This window comes from Moschus berezovskii, chromosome 2 (genome assembly GCF_049115385.1).
Source record: "Moschus berezovskii isolate FMDL1 chromosome 2, NW_MosBer_1.0, whole genome shotgun sequence".
Lineage (NCBI taxonomy): Eukaryota > Metazoa > Chordata > Mammalia > Artiodactyla > Moschidae > Moschus > Moschus berezovskii.
Genome location: NC_142461.1, coordinates 81353813 through 81378830, shown reverse-complemented (window position 1 = coordinate 81378830; position 25018 = coordinate 81353813). Strand labels below are relative to the sequence as shown.

Below are 25018 nucleotides of genomic sequence, written 5' to 3'. Positions count from 1 at the left end.
TTTTTTAATGATACCCGTCATCAGAAATAGCCTTGCTTTATTTCCCTGCTTCATTAATTGCCCATTGGGAAAAAAAAATCACCTCTATTTATATCTTTACTTCCTTCCATATTTCTCTCTGTCCTTTCACATAATGTTATCAAAATTTAATATTTTCTAGTATTTAAATTTTCTAATAGCCAGCCCCACCACTTTTCCACCTAAAAGTGAAAGTCACTCAGTCGTGTCTGACTCTTTGTGGACAAAGTGTCTGACTTTTTGTGGACAAAGACCCCATGGACTGTACATGGAATTTTCCAAGTCAGAATACTGGAGTGGGTAGCCTTTCCTCTTCTCCAGTGGATCTTCTCACCCAGGGATCAAACCAGGATCTCCTGCATTGCAGGCAGACTCTTTACCAACTGAGCTATCAGGGAAGCCCTTTCTACCTATAAGGTTATCAAATATTTACATTATCATCCTGCCAGTAATAGTAAGACTCAAAGATACAGTAAGTGGTTTAAATAGCTGAACTTATGCTAAGGGATGAGGAATAAACAATCTAGAGCCACATTTCTTCAATAAAGATAGATATATATATATATATATATATATGTATGTATATGTACAAATGTAGATTGTAGCCTCTTGGAGTTCAAAATCCATTCCTACAATAGCTAATATTTCTAGTATTATCCTTATGATGGTAATTTATCCCACAGAGGATCAACATTGTTAAGTGTAATTGTCTGCAGCCTTGTGAAGAGCAAAGCAATAATAATAATAATATTGCCAACATATATTATGTCCTTGTGCTAGACACTGTTTTAAACACTTTACCCATGTTAACTCATATGATTATCCCAAATGTCTTACTAATTTAATACTATTGCTATTATCATATTACAGAAGAAGAAACGAAAATACAGAAAAGATAAATAAATTGTCCATGGTAGAGTCATAGAGCCTATAATGTGATAGTACAGGAATTCAAAGCCATTATCTGAATCCAGGGTTTGTGCTCTTAATTATTACCCTATATGCTTTTCCAATATTATAGGCCTTATAAAATAAATTAAAAATTGAGTATATTAAAATTAAAGCATAAATATACAGACACTGACTTCAGTGTATTAATGTGGTAGAAATTCATGTTAACTTATTCCACACATAATTTTAGTTGTTTGTTCTATGCTTGAAATTACTCAGTGTGGGGGATACAACTGAGAACAAGCCAGTCATACTCACTGTCGTCATTCTAGCAGGGTGATAGGCAAAAAGAACACAAATAGAAAACAGTATTCCAGTAGATTATGAAAGAAAGAAAAGGCAAAGAAAAAGAAGTCTATAAGCATGTAGATGGAATTTAATTCCATGGGAATAGGTCAGAAAGCAGAGAGTAGAAAATAAAGTCATGAAGACCGTAGATAATATCTACATTTAGAGGTTGGTTGGAGGGGTTTCTAGCAAAGGATACTGGAAAGGAGATGCCAGTGAGATATGAGAAAAGAAGGAGGGAACCTGCCCCTCTCCCCCCACCCACCAAAAAAAATCACCCACAAAATAATGTTTGAAAAGATATCAAGAGGAAAGAGGATAGTGAGAAGCTGCTAAGTATCTTGGTAAGATGAAGAGAATGTACGTGGAATTTAACAACAGAGAAATTGTATGCTATATTGAAAAGAGTCATTTCAGTGTAACTCTTAAAATAGAAGCCCGATGATGCAATAAAATGGAAGCGTTTACGTTGTAGGAGAGAGCAGAGAAAACAAAATGACCAATATTTTTGAGATGAGAAGGAGAGAGATAAGACAGCATAAGCCAGAGCACAATGGATTTCATCTCTGTAGGGAGACAGACACTTCTCCCAATGGGAGGAGACAAGATACAGTGGAGAGAGATTTGTAGCTTTGGTGAGAAGCTAAGGGGTATGTTTCTGATGAATGTTAATGTTAAAAACTGCTCTGGAAATACTACAGATAATTTAATTGAGTCCAAAGGTCTTTTTGTTTGCCATCCAACTTTATGTTTTTGTCAAAGAATATACAGTATACTTAAAATATTAACAATGGAGTGACTCATAAGTAATATATATATATATATAACAAGAGGATTATTATGACACTGATCCCTTAAATTTATTCATTTGATAATACAAATTAATTTACACTCATACATAGTTAATGTCATCATGCAATCTACAATTATAATGCTTAACATTTCTGTAAGATTAGTCTCTTAATTTGTTAATCTCATTACTTTTCTTGGATTCCTAATAACAATAGCTCTAAAATAAAAAGGTAAATTTAAGTTATTCTATAAAGAATTTCATCCTCTAATTAACATTGAAAAGATTCCTTCAAAAAAACATGCTGCTTTGTATCTTTGCTTAGTTGTTCTATAATCCTCCCCCCTCAAAAAAAGACTACTTCAACTTTTCTGAAAGGGACAAGCTGTTATATATGAAATGCTTTTAAAAGGAAAATATAATAATATATTGTAAAGCATTAATCATTAATTAGTAAATTATCCTCTGAAGAGTATTATTTATGAGACATTTTAAACCAATAACACCTGGAAAACACCTTAAACCAAGGAAATACATATCTAATAATGGACTTTGAAAAACTTGAAAGTATAACTGGGTCTTAGTTCAAGTAAGAAGACCTTCCTAATTTCTCTGATATTATATGAATAAATTATTGTCCATGCTCAATGTTTGTAAGTGAATTGTTTAGAAGCTGAGATTGTTTAATAGTGCATGAATTCAATGAGGGAAATGACTGATCTTATCCAGACATCTGAGAGTGAGCAGATACATCTCTTTCTCAAGAAAGCTCTGGTTTATGATTTTGGCCCAATGACTTACCTCATTTTCTCACAAAAGAAATGAGGATGAGTTCCTGGTCATTTTGCAATTTGTTGTTGTTCAGTCATTAATATGAGTCTGACTCTTTACCATCCGATGAACTACAGCGTGCCAGTCTTCCTTGTCCTTTCCTATCTTCCAGAGTATATTCAAACTCATGTCGGTCACGTTGGTGATGCCATACAACAGTCTCATCCTCTGTCACCCCTTCTCCTCCTGCCCTCAATCTTTCCCAGCATCAGAGTCTTTTCCAATGAGCTGGCTCTTCGCATCAAGTAGCCAAAGTATTGGAGCTTCTTCAGCTTCACCATCAGTCCTTCCAATGAATATTCAGGGTTGATTTATTTTAGGATTGACTGGTTTGATCCCCCTGCTGGCCAACGGACTCTCCAGAGTCTTCTCCAGTACCACAGCTCAAAAGCATCAATTCATTGGTGCCCAGCCTTCTTTATGGTCCAACTCTCGAATGTGTACATCCTACTGGAGAAACCATGGATTTGACTATATGGACCTTTGTAAGCAAAGTGATGTCTCTGCTTTCTAATATGCTGTCTAGGTTTGTCATAGCTTTTCTTCCAAGAAGCAAGTGTCTTTCAATTTCATCACTGCAGTCACCATCCACAGTGATTATGGAGCCAAAAAAAAAAAATCTACCACTGTTTCCATTGTTTCCCCATCTATTTTCCATAAAGCAATGGGACTGGCTACTATGATCTTAGTTTTTTAAATGTTGAGTTTTAAGTAAGCTTTTTCTCTCTCTTTCACGTTCATCAAGAGGCTCTCTAATTCTTCTTTGTATTCCACCATTAGGGTAGTATCATCTGCTATCTGAGGTTGTTGATATTTCTCCCAGTAATCTTGAGTCCATCTTGTGATTCATCCAGTCTGTAACTTTACAATTACATTCCTCAAAGAAAGGCCGTATAAATCAAATCTCCTAACTTTGCCATGGAGGATGAAGTATGGCATAACTGAGGATTTTAGAAACCATGGGGTTCATGCCCTTCCCTGGGAGCCCTTGGCATACTATTGTGAGCTTCATTTAGATTGGGACAGTGCTTATCACCAATTACTCCTGAGGAATTTGTTACCAGATTGGTTGCCTGAACCCATGCCAGGTCCTAGCCCAGGCCAAGACCCTTTGTTTCTGTTGGAGAAATCCTTTTGTTGTTCATATTTGCACAGCCAATCACAGAACTAATGCTGAGACTAGAACAGCACAAGTTTAATCAATGGTCAGGAATGGAGAATTGCAAACTTTGCAAATCGATTTCTCTGTTCAATTTGGGTTGAGACACCATGTATATAGGGGAATCTAGGTAAAAGAGAGGGCATTAGAAAGAGAAGGAGGAATATTCATGACTCAGCTAAGAACAGGGGTATGGTTTGTATCAGTACATGGAACTTAGCAAGACTCCTTTTCAGTCCCTGTTTGATCTTTTCCTGGCTAATCATCTTGTTTGTGCCCATATTTGGTCTGGCTCAGTCCTTCCTGGTAGCATGTGTATTTCTCAGCCAAGGTAGATTCCAGCATGAAGTTTTCTGGGAAGTTGAAAAGTGAAAGTATTAGCTGCTCAACTGTGTCTGACTCTTTAAGACCCCATGGACTGTAGCCCACCAGGCTCCTCTGTACATGGAATTCTCCAGGCAGGATTACTGGAGTGGGTAGTCATTCCCTTCTCCAGGGGATCTTCCCAATAAAGGGATCAAACCTGGGTCTAGTATTGCAGGCAGATTCTTTACAACCTGAGCCACCAGATCTGGAAAGTTGGCAGAACATATGGACTGGCATCTCCTCCCTCCTTCTGACCCCTACTGAATTCTTCTGACTGGCAGTAGCTTGTTAATTCAGAGTTCTTTATCAGGATCTCCTGATGTAAGATAACTCATTCAAGCAGTCATTATGTCTGGCCAGGGCAGGTGGTTTTGGTCAGTGGTTCTCTGAACATGTTCATTCACTGGAACTCACATCATTAGCAGCTCTACACAGATTGACATATTCTCTCCATTATGTGTCTAGCTACTCTGTACATAATAGAACTATTGATTTTGGTTTGTTTATTTATTGCCTGCCATCTTACTGAACTCTTAATAATCCTCAGCAGATTCTGTTTTTCAGATATTTAATTAAAAAAAAAAGTTTTCCAGTAGAACTATTTGTTTAAATTTTTAGACTATAATGTTGTTTAAATTTTTAGACTATAATGTAAGTATTTAATTTGCTTACTTTTTAGTAAATTTGCCTGGTTAAAAAAAAATTGAGCATTTTAACAGTTAAAAAATTTAAAGACATAAAAATTTAGGTCATAGTCTACAGGTAAAAGCTATTTCTGCTACTTAAGTTGATCAGGGTTAACATGCCACATATTTGGCAGCCTGTACTGAGCCAACCTGAATGGATATTGATTTGTCCAGGTCAAGCATTGGCCGGTATCCATTACTGGTACCTGTCAGTCTTGGTGTATAATTTGTTAATGGCCTTAAATAACCTGAGGACATTTTTTTAAAAACCTATATTAAAAGATATTTTAGACAATAATTGTTTTAATAATTAATATAATTTAATTTATGCAAATAGATGTGAAATAAAAGCTGAAAATCACTGTCTACAAACTTAGAGGGGTTGCATCTAATTTATAATCAGCAGTGTGCATAGAGCTCTATAGCAATCCATTCATCAGTTCACCAGTTAGAAAGGAAAAATAATCCATGTAGTTAATCATTTGTATCCATCAACTGGTTGACACTGGGCTATTTCTGCCTTTGGCTGTTAAGAACAAAGCTGCAGTAAACATTTATGTGCATGTAGATATATGTTTTCATTTCTCTTGGATATAGACCTAGCAGTGGAATTGCTAGGTCATGTGATAAGTATATGTTTAAAATTTTGAAAACTGCAAAACTGTTTTCCAAAACACCTCTGCTGTATTGAGTTCTCACCTGCAATGCATGAGGGTTCCAACTTCTTCACTTCTTTGTCAAAACTTATCTTTTTTTCTATTATAATCATCATAGTGGATCTAAGTATAGTTTTGATTTGTATTTCTCTGATGGCTAATAGTGTTCAGTATTTTTCTGTCTTTATCAGTCATTTGTATATCTTCATTGGAGAATTATCTATTCAAGTTATTTCCTCATTTTTTTTCCACTGAGTTGTTAAGTTATTGTTGAATTCTGAGAATTACTCATAATTATGGACATAAGTCCACTATCACATAAATAATGTTCATGTATTTTCTCCCATTTTGGGGGTTCAGTTCAGGTCAGTTGAGTCACTAGGTGTGTCTGACTCTTTGCGACCTGCAGCATGCCAGGCCTCCTGTCCATCACCATCTCCCAGAGCTTGCTCAAACTCATGTCCATTGAGTCAGTGATGCCAAACAACCATCTCATCCTCTCTCGTCCTCTTCTCCTGCCTTCAATTTTTCCCAGCATCAGGGTCTTTCCAGTGAGTCAGTTCTTTGCATCATGTGGCCAAAGTATTGGAGTTTCAGCTTCAACATCATTCCTTCCAATGAAAATTCAGGACTGATTTCCTTTGACTACATTGATCTCCTTACAGTCCAAGAGATTTTCTCAGGAGTCTTCTCCAACACCACAGTTCAAAAGTATCAATTCTTTGGTGCTCAGCTTTCTTTACAGTCCAACTCTCACATCCATGCATGACTACTGGAAAAACCATTGCTTTGACTAGACGGACTTCTGTTGGCAAGGTAATGTCTCTGCTTTTTAATATGCTGTCTAGGTTGGTCATAAATTTTCTTCCAAGGAGTAAGTGTCTTTTAATTTCATGGCTGCAGTCAGCATCCACAGTGATTTTGGAGCCCAAAAAATAAAGTCTGTCACTGTTTCCATTGTTTCCCCATCTATTTCCCATGAAGTGACGGGACCGGATGCCATGATCTTAGTTTTCTGAATGTTGAATTTTAAGCCAACTTTTTCACTCTCCTCTTTCACTTTCATCAAGAGGTTCCTCTGTCCCTCTTCACTTTCTTCCATAAGGGTGGTGTCATCTGCATATCTGAGGTTATTGAAATTTTTCCTGGCAATCTTGATTCCAGCTTGAGCTTCATCCAGCCTGGCATCTCTTGTGAGTATTCTACAATACTAATAATTAAATAAGCAGGGTGACAGTATATAGCCTTGATGTACTCATTTCCCAATTTGAAACCAGTCTGTTGTTTCATGTCCCATTCTAACTGTTGCTTCTTGACCTGCATACAGATTTTTCAGGCGGCAGGTAAGGTGGTCTGGTATTCTCAGTTCTTTAAGAATTTTCCAGTTTGTTGTGATCCACACAATAAAAGGCTTTGGCGTAGGCAATAAAACAGAAGTAAATGTTTTGGGGGTTGGCTTCTTACTTCTTGAACGTGTCTTTGGAAGTACCCATGTTTTTAAATTTGATGAAGTCCAACTCATCGATATTTCTTTTGTCATTTTGCATTTGGTATCATGTCTGAGAAGGCTTTGCCTAACCCACTTTATACAGATGTACTCTTCTATTTTATTCTAAGAATTCTGTAGTTTACTTTCTCTATTTAGGTCTAAGATAAAACATTTTGAATTGGTGTGTTATGGTTTGAGTACATTCCTTTTCTGCATGTGGATATATAATCATTGTAAACCATTTGTTGATAATATTTTTTTTTCCCTCACTGAATTTATCTGATATTGTCTTCAAAAATCAGTTAACCAGAAATTAAGGTTTTATTTCTGGGCTATTGATTCTATTTCATTGATTTATATGCCTACACTCTCTTGATTATTGTAACTTTGTAGCAAAATAAATTCAGAAATTTGACTCCTCTAACTTTGCCTTTCTTTATCAAGATTCTTTTGGCTATTTTAGGCCCCTTGGATTTTCACATCAGTTTTAGGATCAGTTTGTTGATTTCTGGGAAAGAGCCATCTGGGATTTTAATACTGAATTAACACTGAGTCTGTAGATCTATTTGGACACTATTGCCATTTTATTAAGTCTTCCAATCATTAACATGAATTGCTTTTCCATCTTTTTTATTTTAATTTCTTTTATGATGTTTTGTAGTTTTTCATGTACAAGTTTTAAGATTATAAACTTTTGCTAAAATTATTTCTAAATTTATCTGCCTGTCATAATTTCAATTATTTTAAATGCTATCATAAATGAAATTGCCTTCTGAATTTTAGATTATTTTATTGCTACTATATAGAAAATGCAACTGATATTTTAGGTTGTACCCTGCAACCTGGTTGAATGTTTTCTTATAATTCTGATAGCTCTTAGTGAATTTCTCCAGGTTGTGTATATGCAAGAATATATCATCTGAAAATTGAGATGGCTTTACTTGTTTTCCAATCTGGATGATCTCCCTCTCTTTCTATGTTTTTTTTTTTTAAATAAAATAATTTTCCTAATTACCCTGAGTGAATTTTCAATACAGTGCTGAAAGAGGGGCAAGAAAAACCATCTTGTCTTGCTCCTAGTATTAGAGAGAAAACTTTCATTTTATTCATGGCTAAGAAAGGTATAGCCTTGTTGTATTCTGTTCTGTTTTTGGTTTGTTTTTTCAATAGATTGATTTTTTATCAGTTTGAGGAAATAGTTCTAGTCTGCTGGGTATTTTAATGATGAAACGGTTTTGGATTTTTTCAAATAAACCTATAACTCAGCCATATCAAATAAATGACTCATTATAATAAGGGAAACGATACGTCTGAAGAGCTGTAGGTTGTCTCACTCTTGTCCCAAAAGACAAAGAAAGGTAGTTATAAGAGGAGTTTTAGGAATGTACAGAGTTTATGCAAAATTTAAGTAATGCTTTGTTAGGCTTAAAGTAAAACACATGTGTACTCTGTTTAGAGTTCAATATCAGATCAGAATTGTGAACTGGACCCAGAATCCTGTTTCTCTGGAAACTACATAGTTAAGACGGTGTGAAATGTGTCCAGAAGCTTTTTATTTGAAGCTCTGTACCTAGGTTGGAATTCAAGCCTGCTTTTCTGTATCTGTAGATGCTCCAGACAAGACTGAGAAGTTTAATACTACTAAAGTCATTTCCACCAACAAACTTTCTAATATTCTTTGGCTTTAGAAAATAAGTCAGTGAAAAAGAGAATGCTGTTCTTTCAACAAGGGAGGCCTTTACAATACGTCCTTGGGATAAATATTTTTCCTGTTATTTTGCGAAAGGATTTAGCTGTGACTGTTATTCCAGCCAGACGACTGGCAATGTTTTGTCCACATGGCTCCCTCCCTAGACATACATCACTGCCTTTCCCATTTAGACTCTTATCCTATCTTCACAATACACTACAGGAGAGAGGAACTCTTGTCTCTCCTTTAATGACGATGAGATGGAGATGTGTTCTCTATGAAGTCCTTGACCAGCTGCCAAAATAACACTGTAATTGTTATTTTCCTAATTATGCCTATTATATATCTTTGAGTCTCAACTCTGTATTCTACATCCTTAAACTAACTCTGTAAATATTGATTTATCTGATCAATATTTCAGGAAAGGTTGATTGAATAGATAGACGTTTTGCTTTCAGTTTCAAGCTACATAATTATCTGCCAACGAGTGACGCAAAGTACTTATTTTACCAATTCCACTGATTCAGGAACTTTAGCATTCATACTCACATACATATGCAACACATACATGTATCACATGATACCCACATTGTATTCATTTCAGTTCAGTTCAGCCTTCAGTCATGTCTGACTCTTGCAACCCCATGGACTGCAACGTGCCAGGCCTCCCTGTCCATCACCAACTCCTGGACCTTACTCAAACTCGTGTCCATTGAGTCAGTGATGCCATCCACCCATCTCATCCTCTGTCATCCTCTTCTCCTCCTGTCTTCAATCTTTCTCAGTATCAGGCTCTTTTCCAATGAGTCACCTCTTCGCATCAGGTAGCCAAACGATTGGAGTTTCAGCTTCAGCATCAGTCCTTCCAATGAATATTCAGGGCTGATTTCCTTTAGGATGGACTGGTTGGATCTCTTTTCCGTCCAAGATACTTCCAAGAGTCTTCTCCAACACCACAGTTCAAAATTATCAGTTCTTCTGTGCTCAGTTTTCTTTATAGTCCAACCCTCACATCCATACCTGACTACTGGAAAACCCATAGCTTTGACTGGAGGGACCTTTGTTGGCAAAGTAATGTCTCTGCTTTTTAATATTCTATTTTTGTCATAAGTTTTCTTCCAAGAAGCAAGTGTCTTTTAATTTCATGGCTGCTGTCACTATCTGCAGTTATTTTGGAGCCCAAGAAAATAAAGTCTGTCACTCTTTTCATTGTTTCCCCATCCATTTGCCATTAAGTGATGGGACCAGGTGCCATGATCTTAGTTTTATGAATGTTGAGCTTTAACCCAATTTTTTCACTCTCCTCTTTCACTTCCATCAAGAAGCTCTTTAATTCTTCTTCACTTTCTGCCATAAGGGTGGTGTCATCTGCATATGTGAGGTTATTGATATTTCTCCTGGCAATCTTGATTCCAGCTTGTGCTTCATCTAGCACAGCATTTCTCATGATGTACTCTGCATATAAGTTAAATAAGGAGGGTGACGATATACAGCCTTGATGTACTCCTTTCCCTGTTTGGAACCAGTCCTTTGTTCCATGTCCAGTTCTCACTGCTTCTTCCTGACCTGCATACAGATTTCTCAGAAGGCAGGTCAGGTGGTATAGTATTCCGATCTCTTTAAGAATTTTCCACAGTTTTTTATGATCCACACAGTAAAAGGCTTTGGCATAGTCAATAAAGTAGAAGCAGGGGCTTCCCTGGTGGCTCAGAGCTTAAAGCGTCTGCTTCCATTGCGGGAGATCCAGGTTCAATCCCTGGGTCGGGAAGATCCCCTGGAGAAGGAGATGGTAACCCACTCCAGTATTCTTGCCTGGAGAATCCCATGGATGGAGAAGCCTGGTAGGCTACAGTCCACGGGGTCGCAAAGAGTAGGACACGACTGAGTGACTGAATGGAATGGAGATGCTTTTCTGGAACTCTCTTGCTTTTTCGATGATTCAGTGGATGTTGGCAATTTGATCTCTGGTTCCTCTGCCTTTTCGAAATCCAGCTTGGACATCTGGAACTTCACGGTTTATGTACTGTTGAAGCCTGACTTGGAGAATTTTGAGCATTACTTTGTTAACGTATGAGATGAGTGCAATTGTGCTGTAGTTTGAACATTTTTTGGCATTGCCTTTCTTTGTGACTGGAGAAACCTGACCTTTTTCAGTCCTGTGGCCACTGCTGAGTTCTCCAAATTTGCTGGCATGTTGAGTGCAGCAATTTCACAGCATCATCTTTTCAGATTTGAAATAGCTCAACTGGAATTCCATCACCTCCACTAGCTTTGTTTATAGTGATGCTTTTTACGGCCCACTTGACTTCGCATTCCAGGATGTCTGGCTCTAGGTGGGTGATCAGGCCATCATAATTATCTGGGTCATGAAGATCTTTTTTGTATAGTTCTTCTATGTATTCTTGCCACCTCTTCTGAACATCTTCTGCTTCTGTTAGGTCCATACCATTTCTGTCCTTTACTGTGCCCTTCTTTGCATGAAATGTTCCTTTGGTATCTAATTTTCTTGAAGAGATATGTAGTCTTTCCTATTCTATTGTTTTCCCCTATTTCTTTACATTGATCACTGAGGAAGGCTTTCTTATCTCTCATTGCTATTCTTCGGAAATCTTCATTCAAAAGTGTATATCTTTCCTTTTCTCCTTTGCCTTTTGCTTTTCTTCTTTTCACAGCTATTTGTAAGGCTCCCTTAGAGAACAATTTTGCTTTTTTGCATTTATATTTTTGGGGATGATTTTGATCATTGCCTTCTGATCACTGCCTTTGTACAATGTCACAAACCTCCTTCCATAGTTCTTTAGGCACTCTGTCTATCAGATCTAATCCCTTGAATCTATTTTCACTTCCACTGCACAATTGTAAGGGATTTGATTTATGTCATACCTGACTGGTCTAGTGGGCTTCCCAATAGATGTTAATGTCTTTTCTGTTATCTCAAGTAAACTATTTTCATGATTTTCAATTTAATATTTTCATGGATAAAATATATATTTATATATATGTATAAAATATACATACACACACATGCACATGCACACACACACATATAGGGCTTTACCACTGAGTGGTAAAGAATTAACCTGTAATGTAGGAGACTTGCAGGAGTTGTGGGTTTGATCCCTGGGTTGAGAAGATCCCCTGAGGAAGGAAATGGTGACCTATTCCAGTATTCTTGCCTAGAAGTCCCCATGGACAGAGAAACCAGGAAGGTTGCAGTCCATGGGGTTGCAGAGTCAGACATGACTCAGGAACAAACAACAATACATTTTCAGATGCTTTCCCTTATGCTGCTGCTGCTGCTAAGTTGCTTCAGTTGTGTCCGACTCTGTGCAACCCCATAGATGGCAGCCACCAGGCTCCCATTTCCCTGGGATTCTCCAGGCAAGAACGCTGGAGTGGGTTGCCATTTCCTTCTCCAATGTTTTCCCTTATAGGTTATTATAAAATACTGAATATAGTTCCCTGTGCTATACAGTAGGTCTTTGTAAGTTTTCTAATTTATATATACTGGTGTGTGGTTTATGTCTTTATTTGACTACTTACTAATGACAAATATAATTTTTGCAGGGTGTTAAATATCTTTCTAAGTAATAAATATTTTAAAGTGTAGCACCAGATATGATTAAGTGTACTGTCAGGTTGTCATATATTGCAAACAATAAAACAAAAGATATTGTACCTGGACAGTGAGATATATTACACACTCTAGTAACCCTGGAACTATATCAGCCATAGAAAAGAACATCTGCTTCATCTCAATGGTAATGCCAAGTGGTTTCCTCCTAATTTGGCAAGAAAAAGTGTCTATGAAGAAGATCCGTCAAAGTCAGTAGAAGGGGAAGATAGAGAATGAGGATGGATTAATGATTCTGATTTGCTTGGATTTTTTTTTCAGAGCTATGCCATTTCTCATTCTATTTGCAGGTGATGAAAAAGTGGAATGTTGCTTGTAATACTAATAGAGTTAGCTTCATTTCTGAAGTGATATGAAAGTACTAAAAATACAGTGGGATAGATGGTTTATTAATTAATAATCAAAATACAGTTAAACATTATCAACCTCCTACTTATTCACCTCAAATAGGAATACATATCATTCATATAAGCAAAGCTTAACAGATGTTTTTATGACTGTGTTTTACAATTTTTCTTCCATCCTCTCCGACCTAGGTTTCCATACTAATCATCCACATTAATTTCTTATAAGTGGTTTTGTTGACTGTGTGATAGGTTATTCATGGTAAATTACTGCTGATACAATTTACCCAGAGTCAGACAAGTTGAAACTAATGAATCATTTGTTTGGTTCCAGGTTGAGGTACACTGAAGATAAGCGATAGCTGCTATAAATCCATCTCTAAATAGTGCTGCTGACAGATACAGGCTTATGGAAGCACATGCATCTGTGATAAAAATCTTGCTTCCATTCTTTTAGTTCTGTGAACATAGGTTTCTGTTTTCTTCTTAGGGGAAGAATAACAATAAAACTAACATCACAGGGTAGATTTACACATAAAGGGATATATGCAAAACAGTCAACACAATTCCTAACTGGAAGACAATGCCCCATAAGTGGCAGATATTAATTCTATTATTAGTGGACTTTCTGTTTCATGTAGGAAAAGAATCAAAGAGCAGAATTTTAATAGCATTATGAAATCTAGTTCGAAAGGCTTCAATATTGCTTTTCTATCCCTCTAAATCCTTTTGACCATCAAAGTAAACATTTACCCATCTCAAGTCTAAAAACAGCCCTTTTCATCCATCTATTTTCAGAAAAGCTGAATAATTCTTTTCAGATTCCTTAAGAGAAAAGCTATAAAAACTCAGCCTGTTATAACGTTAATTTTTAGCATGACTACCAAAGTTAAATGTATATATATTCTCTCTTAAATATGCTAAGAACACTAACTCTGAGAATAACAATAATGAAAAACTTAATAATTTGGTTATACTTAAAGGTATATTCAAACACTTCTATGAAAAGTAAAACAACCACCCTACATTATCCTGTGATTCAGTTCAGTTCAGATCAGTTGCTCAGTCATGTCCGACTCTTTGCGACCCCATGAATCACAGCACATCAGGCCTCTGTGTCCATCACCAACTCCTGGAGTTCACTCAAACTCATGTCCATCGAGTTGGTGATGCCATCCAGCCATCTCATTCTCTGCCGTCCCCTTCTTCTCCTGCCCTCAATCCTTCCCAGCATCAGAGTATTTTCCAGTGAGTCAACTCGTAAAACAATTTTAAAAAATAATTACTCTTGTTTCTCACATTGTCACATTTAAGTATTAGATTATGTGTACTATCATTTATCTTTTTCTGCTTATATGAAAGCATGCTTTAGCTGGCAATTAATTTTATTTTCTTTGGTTTATACATCACATTAGTTGAATAGGATAAAAATACATATTGCATTAACTTACTAAAACATTCTCTACCACTGCTTGATAATCACAAGTACAGAGTTGGATTCTGTTTTTTTTGATACTTCATTGTAGTTTTTGATGTTATTTTTCCTTGATATCTCCAAATATAGTATCAAGAGAAAGCTCATTATTATTGCACTTAAATAGTATCTTTGACCTATGATTTTCAAAAGCATTACTAAATTGTTGCAAAATATCGGTTATTAAGATATGAAAATAAAAGAGAACCACCAGTTTCCTAAATAAAAGACAATTACTTAAGGGTTTTTTTTTTTCTTTTGGATGAGACTATTCAATCTTTACCATCACTTTTTTGTATAAAGTTCTCCATGAGCAGTTCATAAATTAGATTTACTGTGTGTAATCAGCTGTCATTGTAGGCATTATGATTATTATATTTTTATTTTGGAGCATTTGTGAAGAATTGACTGATAAGATAACACAGATATAGCTTATATTTGCTTCCCAGGTGGTGCAAGTGGTAAAGAACCTGCGTGCCACTGAAGGGGACGTAAGAGATGTAGATTCAATCCCCGGGTCAGGAAGATCCCCTGGAGGAGGGTACAGAAACCAGCTCCAGTTTTCTTGCCTGGAGAATCCCATAGACAGAGGAGCTTGGTGGGCTATAGTCCATCAGTTCACAAAGAGTCAGACACGACTGAAGCCACTTAGCACACACATGCAACAAACACACACACACACAGAGTATATATTGTAAATGCTTTTTTCTGTTCAGAAGCCAAAATTTTTGCAGATAAAAGTGTAAATTTTCCTTTTTCTTTTCCCTCGTCAGATGTAGGTTCTGTTGAGGGCCTTGCCTATCACAGAGCCTGGGACACCCTGTATTGGACCAGCTCGACTACCTCATCCATCACCAGGCACACAGTGGACCAGACTCGGCCAGGAGCATTTGACAGGGAAGCGGTCATTGCCATGTCAGAAGATGACCATCCTCATGTACTAGCCCTAGATGAATGTCAAAAGTAAGAAATTTCTATTTCTTCAATATATGTCAAAACCTTATAATTAGCTTTAAAAATAAATGTTTCCTCTGAAGTTCTCTTTTCACATTTCATAAAATTATTTTTTATGAGAGCATTGGAAATGTGAATGATTGAAACCTGGACTCTTTAAATGCCAGGCATCACTTCCATGAGAGGTTCAGGAAAAGCAAAATTAAAGAATAAAAGGGAAAATAGAGACAATAATGTGATGGAATAAGTATATGAAAAAGACATTAATGCATCACTGATTGAAACGATAAATTTGAAAAAGAAAAAAGACTATTAAAAAGCATTAAAACCTAAAAGGTGTTTCTATAATTCAATTAAGTAATTTTAATAACTGGAGATCACTCCAGTTGGAATCAGAGGAAATAAAAATAGACCTTTGTGTGTAGCTTTATTTTCAACATTAGATACCTGACAATAGTCAAGTGGTCCACATTGGTATGATATATTGTGTAAGCATTTATAGTACTTATAAAGAATTCATAGCAAGAAAAATTGCTCAGGCTATAATATAAAATGTATAAAAAATAAAACAAATTAGAAAAAACATCATGTTTTGGATGATGCTATTAAGAAAGAATTATTTGAAAACTGAAGAACAAAGGTTAGGTTAAGTAGAAGACAAATATGTCTATAGAGTTGCACTCTTTTACAATATGATAGGAATATTTGCTAACTACTAGAAAATCTTTTTATTCTTAAATTAAACAAGGGCAAAGACATCAACCTGGTTTACCTGAGCAGAAATAGAAAACTTATTTCAGGTGTGTTGAATAAAAATGGAAGAATAAAAAGCAATTACTGATAAACACTGGCCCTGATCACCTAAGAGATGAAAAGACTATATGAATTACTATCTTATAGAACTAGAGATGAGAATTGACTTAATTAAACATACTTAACTTGAAAATTAAAACTTAAAGATTGAGAGATGCAGGTAAAGACTAGGTTGCCTGCTTACACAGGTTTGATTGCTTAGCTGAGATAGACACAGGCCTTCAGATGTGTACGCAGAAATGGTTCTGCTCATATCACTGCCATATCACTATACAATTGGTTGTTGAGTCAGCTACATTGATCCTAAGAGTCCACTAGGAGAATCTTAGGATAATAATAATTACCCTAAAGTTTATCAAAGGAATCTATAATTTTCAAATAAACATGAGGGAGATCACTGATGATATGATATATGATTAACTTTAAGTGATAAATGCTTTATCCTATAATTACATCTTACAGAGGCTAAAATTATACTTTCCTCTTGCATTAGATAAAGTGAAAATCACAATTAAACATACCAAAATACTTTAATTGGAAAATTATATGTAATTAATGTTTAATGCATAAAAATATTTTATCATTAAGCATATTAATGACATCTATGAATCACTTTTATATATCTGTTGATTAACAGAAATCTTAAAACCAAATCAATTTCTAGATGAAGGACTACTTGAGTTCAAAACTTGACTCAATAACTATAGTACTCAAGCTCTCTGGTCTCTTTTTCCTCCTTTTTGAAATGAAAGTTGAAGTTAGAGGAGTAATAATTCCTTGGAAATTCTATAATTCTAAAGCTCACAATCTAGAAAATTATTGAAAATAAATTGTTTGTGTGTTTAATATCTCATATTATTTACATAATTTTTAAACTAATTTTTTTATTTTAAAAGTCACAGGATACGGTTAAAACTATTCCATAATTTAAGAAAGTGGAATGTCACTTTTTTTTCTTTACAAATTTACTGATTCATAGCACAAACTATTATCAAAGTTAAGAGTCACATGACTGAGCAAATGAACAACAACAACAGCAACAATACTTAGAACACTTCAGTGTTCCATAGAACAGATTAAAATGCTTTGAAGTATTTTAATAATCAGCATAGATGACCCAGTTTTCCTTAATTTGTGGCAATTATTTTATAAATTAGATAGAAGAAGTTCAGTTAGTTGTGTCCGACTATTTGTGACACCATGGACCGCAGCATGTCAGGGCTCCCTGCTGCTGCTGCGTCACTTCAGTCGTGTCCGACTCTCTGCGACCCCATAGACGGCAGCCCACCAGGCTCCCCCGTCCCTGGGTTTCTCCAGGCAAGAACACTGGAGTGGGTTGCCATTTCCTTCTCCAATGCATGAAAGTGAAAAGTGAAAGTGAAGTTGCTCAGTCCTGTCCAACTCTTAGCGACTCCATGGACTGCAGCCCACCAGGCTCCTCCATCCATGGGATTTTCCAGGCAAGAGTACTAGAGTGGGGTGCCATTGCCTTCTCCGTCAGGGCTCCCTATCTATCACCAATTCCCGGAGATTACTCGAACACATACCCATTGAGTCAGTGATGCCATCCAACAATTTCATCCTCTTTCATCCCTTCTCTTCCTGCCTTCAATCTTTCCCAGCATCAGGGTCTTTTCTAATGAGTTAGTTCTTCACATCAGATAACCAAAGTATTGGAGTTTCAGCTTCAGCACCAGTCCTTCCCATGAATATTCAGGACTGATTTCCTTTAGGATGGAATGGTTGGATCTCCTTGCAGTCCAAGGGACTCTCAAGAGTCTTCTCCAACAACACAGTTCCAAAGAATCAATTCTTAGGGGCTCAGCTTTCTTTGTAGTCCAACTCTCACATTCATACATGACTACTGGAATAGCCATAGCCTTGACTGGATAGACCTTTGTTGGCAAAGTAATGTCTCTGCTTTTTAAAATGCTGTCTAGTTTGATCATAGCTTTCCTTCCAAGAAGTAAGGGTCTTTTAATTTCATGGCTGCCTTCACCATCTGCAGTGATTTTGGAGCCCCCTAAAATAAAGTCTGTCACTGTTTCTACTTTTTCCCCACTGATTTCCCATGTAGTGATGGGACAAGATGCCATGATCTTTGTTTTCTGAACTAAGGAATCAGCAACAAAAATGGACTGGAATGGGTGAATTTAACTCAGCTGATCATTATATCTACTACTCTGGGCAAGAATCCCTTAGAAGAAATGGAATAGCCATCATAGTCAACAAAAACATCTGAAATGCAGAATTTGAATGCAATCTCGAAAATGACAGAATTATCTCTGTTTGTTTCCAAGGAAAACCATTCAGTATCACAGTAATCCAAGTCTATGACCCGACCACTAATGCTGAAGATGCTGAAGTTGAAAGGTTCTATAAAGACCTACAAGACCTTCTAGAACTAACAGCCAAAAAGATGTCCTTTTCATTATAGGGGACTGGAATGCAAAAGTAGAAAGTCAAGTAATACCTGGAGTAACAGGCAAATTTGGTCTTGGGGTAAAGAAATAAGCATGGCAAAGGCTAATAGAATTTTGCCAGGAAAACACACTGGTCATAGCAAACACCCTCTTCCAAAACACAAGAGAAGACTCTACACATGACCATCACCAGATAGTCAATACCAAAATCAGATTGATTATATTATTTGCAGCCAAAGATGCAGAAGCTATATACAGTCAGCAAAAACAAGACTGGGAGCTGACTATGGCTCAAATCATGATCGCTTCATTGCCAAATTCAGACTTAAATTGAAGAAAGTAGTGAAAAGCACTAGACCATCCAGGTATGACCTAAATCAAATCCCTTACCATTATGCAGTGGCAGTGACAAATAGATTCAAGGGATTAGATCTGATAGACAGAGTGCCTGAAGAATTGTGGATGGAGGTCCCTAACATCGTACAGGAGGCAGGGATCAAGACCATCCCAAGAAGAAGAAATGCAAAAAGGCAAAATGGTTGTCTGACGAGGCCTTACAAATAGATGTAAAAAGAAGCGAAGCGAAAATAAAAGGAGAAAAAGCAAAATATACCCATTTGAATGCAGAGTTCCAAAGAATAGCAAGGAGAGATAAGAAAGCCTTCCCCAGTGATCAATGTAAATAAATAGAGGAAAACAATTGAATGGGAAAGACAAGAGATCTCTTCAAGAAAATTAGAGATACCAAGGGAATATTTCATGCAGAGATGGGCACAGTAAAAAACAGAAATGGTATGGACCTAAAAGAAGCAGAAGATATCATGAAGAGGTGGCAAGAATACACAGAAGAACTATACAAAAAAAGATCTTCATGACCCAGATAATCACAATTGTGTGATCACTCACCTAGAGCCGGACATGCTGGAATGTTAAGTCAGGTGGGCCTTAGGAAGTATCACTACAAACAGAGCTAGTGGAGGTGATGGAATTCCAGTTGAGCTATTTCAAATCCTAAAGGATGATGCTGTGAAAGTGCTAAACTCAACCTGCTAGCAAATTTGGAGAACTCAGCAGTGGCCACAGGCCTAGAAAAGATCAGCTTTCATTCCAATCCCAAAGAACGGAAATACCAAAAAATGCTCAAACTACCACACAATTACACTCATCTCACATGCTAGCAAAGTAATGCTCAAAATTCTCCATGCCAGGCTTCAACAATACGTGAGCCATGAATTTCCCAATGTTCAAGGTGTATTTAGAAAAGACAGAGGAACCAGAGATCAAATTGCCAACATCCGTTGGATCATCGAGAAAGCAAGAGAGTTCCAGAAAACATGTACTTCTCCTTTATTGACTATGCCAAAGCCTTTGACTGTGTGGATCATAACAAATTGTGGAAAATTCTTAAAGTAATGGGAATACCAGACCACCTGACCTGCCTCCTGAGAAATCTGTATGCAGTTCAAGAAGCAACATTTAGAACTGGACATGGAACAACAGACTGGTTCCAAATTGGGAAAGGAGTACATCAATCCTGTATGTTGTCACCCTGCTTATTTAAGTTACATGCAGAGTATATCATGAGAAATGCTAGGCTGAATGAAGCACAAACTGGAATCAAGATTGCTGGGAGAAATATCAATAACCTCAGATATGCAAATGATACCACCCTTATGGCAGAAAGAAAAGAAGAACTGAAAAGCCTCTTGATGAAAGCGAAAGAGGAGAGTGAAAAAGTTGGCTTAAAACTCAATAGTCAGAAAACTAAGAATGAAGAAAAGTTTTTCTTTTTGTAAAGTTGTGTATTGTTCAATAATAAGCTTTGGCACATTACTCAAAAACTACATGTTGAATAATTAGTTTGGCTATTTCCTTGTCTTTACATGACTATACATAGGGGTGATATATGCTATCTTGTTATAAATATGAAATATTTTCAAATAACTTTTCTTTATAAATATTTATTAAACATACTTTCTAAAAATGTAAAGTGGCCTGCCTATACATCTCTCTCTTTCCCATCTTCCTTTCTCCCTTTTCCTTTTCTTCCTGGCTTCTCCCCCACCCTCCCTCCCTTCTTCCTTCCTTCTTTCCTCTCTCTTTCCTTCTCTTCCTGATGCCTTCCATTCTTGCCTTCCTTCCTTCAGTTCAAAAATTGATCTTCAAATAAACTCTTAGGGATTGTCCTAAAGGGGGAGAAAGAAGAGCTGGTTAAATAAATATAGGCCTTGGAGACTAGAGCTCTGCAGCCTCTCTGCTCTTCCAGTAACCTTTAAATGCTAACAGAATCCTTGGCCTTCCTCAGAGAACAGTTTGACAAACACTGATTTAAAATATTCTGTTAAGACTGTAAGTAATAGATCTTACCTTTAAGGATTTGAGAGTAACCCCTGTAATTCTAGTAACAGCATTATAATTTACAGAAAAATAACACTGACAGAGGAGGCAGAAACAAAGACATTAAAGAAATACAGGAATTTAGTAATTGTGTCTTTCTAACATATACAGACAGGAATGCAGAATTTAAAAAAAACCTAGGGGGCTACCCTGGTGGCTCAGTGGTAAAGAGTTACCTGCCAATGCAGGAGACACAGGTTCAATCCCTGATCTGGGATTCCTGTAAAGCAACCAAGCCTGTGTGGCACAACTACTGAGCCTGTGCTCTAGAGGCTGAGCCCCAACGATTAGCCCATGCGCTGAACTGCTGAGGCCCATGTGCTCTAAAGTCAGTGTCCATAACCAGACAAGCCACCAAAGTAAGAAGCCCATGCAGAGAGTAGCCCCCACTCACCACAACTAGACAGAAAGGCTGTGCAGCAATGAAGACCCAGCCCAGCCAATCAATAAATATTAAAAAAAAAAAAAAAGAAAATCTAGAAAGAGAGAGAGATTTTTATTTTTACTAACTGAAGAAGAGAAATATTGTTAGGTTAAGAGCGATATCAAACACAGGATTTCCTGAAACATGATAATAATAAACAGTATATTTGCAGTTCATAGGAAATTTTTATTTATTTATTTTTTTTGTAGTTAATTTATTTTTTATTGGAGGCAAATTATTTTACAATATTATATTGGTTGGTTTTGCCATACATTGATATGAATTTGCCCCGAGTTCATAGGAAATTTAAGATAGCTATTTTTTTCTTTGATTCAAATAAATCTTTACTGTGTATCAAACTGATTCAATTTAATTAAATTGCTATTTGAGAGATAATTATTTTTCAAAAATAGTTTCCAGGTCATTTAAGAAACTGGGAAAAATATGTAAATGTAACATACATATCTCTTCTTATTACTAGACTTCCTCAAGGGTCAGAAACTATGAGACAATTTTGCATTATTTTAAATAGCTTGACATTTGCCTTGTTTCTTCTAATATTGTTACTATTGATAAAATATTTAACCTATTCTCATAATTTTCATTTTAATTAGTTTAATGTTTTGGACCAACTGGAATGAGCAGCATCCAAGTATCATGAGATCAACTCTTACTGGGAAAAATGCTCAAGTGGTGGTCAGTACAGACATACTCACTCCAAATGGACTCACCATTGATCACCGTGCAGAGAAGCTGTATTTCTCAGATGGCAGCTTAGGAAAAATTGAAAGATGTGAATATGATGGATCCCAGAGACATGTAAGTTAACTCAGAGTTTCCTGATTATAGATTTGAAAAATGATACATTTGAAATATATGTGCTTTAAACTTGCTAAAGTATGCATGTTAAGAGGTTTTAAAATGGCTAATTATTCGAACCAACCAAACTGGATAATCTATTCAGTGAAAAGTGAAACTGCTGATAATATTTTGAAAATTTTAAGTGCATTCACTACCAAGGAGACAGTCCAACTTGTAAAATTTCTTCTGGAGAAATAATAACTGACTTCCTTATAGTTATTAAATGAACTGGTATTATTAGAGTGATTTGCATAAACTTCATTGTTATTTATAATTTTTTAATTGTGAAATGAAATTGGTTAGTTGCCGTAGAATAAAAGAACATTGCAAAATAATGAAATTATCCTCTGTGTTTGGGCCCTCAAACCAACCTCAGAAGCTTTGAAGAGAGAAGAATGGAATTCTGTTCACAGTCAGGCTCATTCTCAGTCACTTTTTTCTGAAATCCAAGTAAATATTAATGGAGGGATCTTTATGCTGCCACTGGAGAACATTTACAGAAGATATTTAGAGCATGTAGGAAGGTAAAAGTCCAGCTCCCTTACATTATATTATGAGGACAGTAGCCCTTGGCAAGTTAAAAAATGAGTTCAAAAGGGTAAGATCTGGGTGATTGTACCTGGAGGAATCTACCACAGCACCCCTGCATCATGTACCAGTGCATTCTTGAATGACAAAATGATCTTGAGGCGCATTACTTTTCCAGTGAGTTTCTTGAAGGGCCAGATAGTAAATATTTGAAACTTCATGGACTATATTGTCTCTTCTCACAACTACAGTGCCTTATAGTGAATACATAAATGAATAGCTAGGACAGTATTTCAATAAAACTTTATTTATAAAAACAGGCAACCAAACAACAGGCCATATTTGCTAACACCTGGACAGGGAGGCCTGGCGTGCTGTGATTCATGGGGTCGCAAAGATTCATACACGACTGAGCGACTGAACTGAACTGAACTGAACTGAATCTGTACCATTAAGTATGCTGTTTAATTCAGTTGAATATATATCTGTACATATACATCTATATATTATATAATACATATAGATCTATACCATGTACATATATATTAAATATATATGCATTATATTATATAGACAAATATAGATGTTTATCTGAGGACAACTAACAAAATTTATGTATATGTAGATATAACATACATATATTGCCCATGAGTATATAAATAGATGTGTGTGTATGTGCATGTATAGGTATAAGTATCTTGAAGGAAGAAGTGTATTGATTTAAGTTCTAGTGCAGGGACAGAGGAGCCTGGTAGGCTACAGTCCACGGGGTCGCAAAGAGTCGGACACGACTGAGCAACTTCACTTCACTTCACAGGACTTCATTAGAGTAGCAGAGATATAGGACAGTTGAATGCTTAAGGAACACTGAAATAATCAGCTAAGACCTGATGAGTTCAGTTTGTGCTAAAGGCAATCAGTTCAGTTCAGTTCAGTCACTGAGTCATGTCCAACTTTTTGCGACCCCATGAACTGCAGTATGCCAGGCTTCCTTCACCAACTCCTGCAGTTTGCTCAAACTCATGTCTGTAGTGTTGGTGATGCCAAAAGGCAATAATTCTAACCAAAGAATCAAAGCATTCTATACTTAAATCCTTGGTCTGTCTTTTCCAACTAAAGGTTGTGTGTCCTTAGGCATATTACTTCGCCTTTATAAATTTTATTTTTCTGATATGTAAATTTTCTTTCTAGTTCTCAGGGTTATTATGAGAATATAATATAAAAGTTTGCCTCAGAATACAGCAAAGAAATCCTAAATAAACTTAGTGGGTTAATGCTTTTGAAAAGATAGGTGAATTACTATCCTGAATATGGTATACTTTTCTATTATGGCCCAGTACGGAAAATACTTCTATAACACCTCATCTAAACTTTTAGTCTCCTTTCGCTTATTTTTTATATATCTGGTTTTCTTTTCTCCTCCTCAGTCTCTTATTAAGTATGGCAATTATAACTACTCTAGGTGGCCCAGCAAATTGTTCTAATCTTACTCAAAGAATATTTTTGCCATTAAAAAATAAGCATATGCATAGCTATGATTCCAACTTTCCATTTCCCATCTCTGTCCAAACCAGAATAGTTTCTGGCTGGCTGTAGTAAAAAAATAATGCATATATTTATTTGTACTATATAAGTTGCTAAGAAAAGAAGAAAAAGAAAGTGAACTTGTTTAGTCGTGTCTGACTCTTTGCGACTGCATGGATTGTAGCCCATCAGGCTCCTCCATCCAGGGGATTCTCCAGTCAAGAATACTGGAGTGGGCTGCCATTGAAGTTGCTAAGAGTATATTTTAAAGCTTTTGCCAACAACAACAATTTTAACTATATGAGGTGATAGATGTATTAACTAACTTTATTATAGTAACCATTTGACAGTATATACATAAAGATTTCTGTCCATAAAGATGAAAACATTGAGAAGAGACCATTAAAGGATATGGGTTTATTCCTCCACAAGAAATTGATCTATTTTGTCTCAAAGTTAGAATTACGTAGTCTTTTTCCTCTATCTCTTCAACAAATAAGATTAACCATGAGAATTTCTGGTTGGGCCTGAAAATTGGGAAAAAGAATATTTCAAAGTTTATTACCTTCTTACATGCATCTCAATATTTTGCTGGTTATCCAGATTCTATCACCAGTGTTTGTCATGGTTACCGTGAATTCACCACTAATCCACCACTAACTTATATATTCTTTGTGATATCCACTGTTTCCTATATTTTAATCATGATTTTACAACT

General features: G+C 36.2%; 1 protein-coding gene across 1 annotated transcript in view; it reads left to right on the top strand.

Moving 5' to 3' along the window:
* LRP1B (LDL receptor related protein 1B) overlaps positions 1-25018 on the top strand; it is a 2241805-nt gene that overhangs the window by 1816744 nt on the left and 400043 nt on the right. The window contains exons 42-43 of the mRNA XM_088842364.1: positions 15150-15339; positions 22002-22206. Of these exons, the coding sequence (XP_088698490.1) occupies positions 15150-15339; positions 22002-22206 (395 nt within the window). The remainder of the gene's footprint in view (positions 1-15149; positions 15340-22001; positions 22207-25018) is intronic.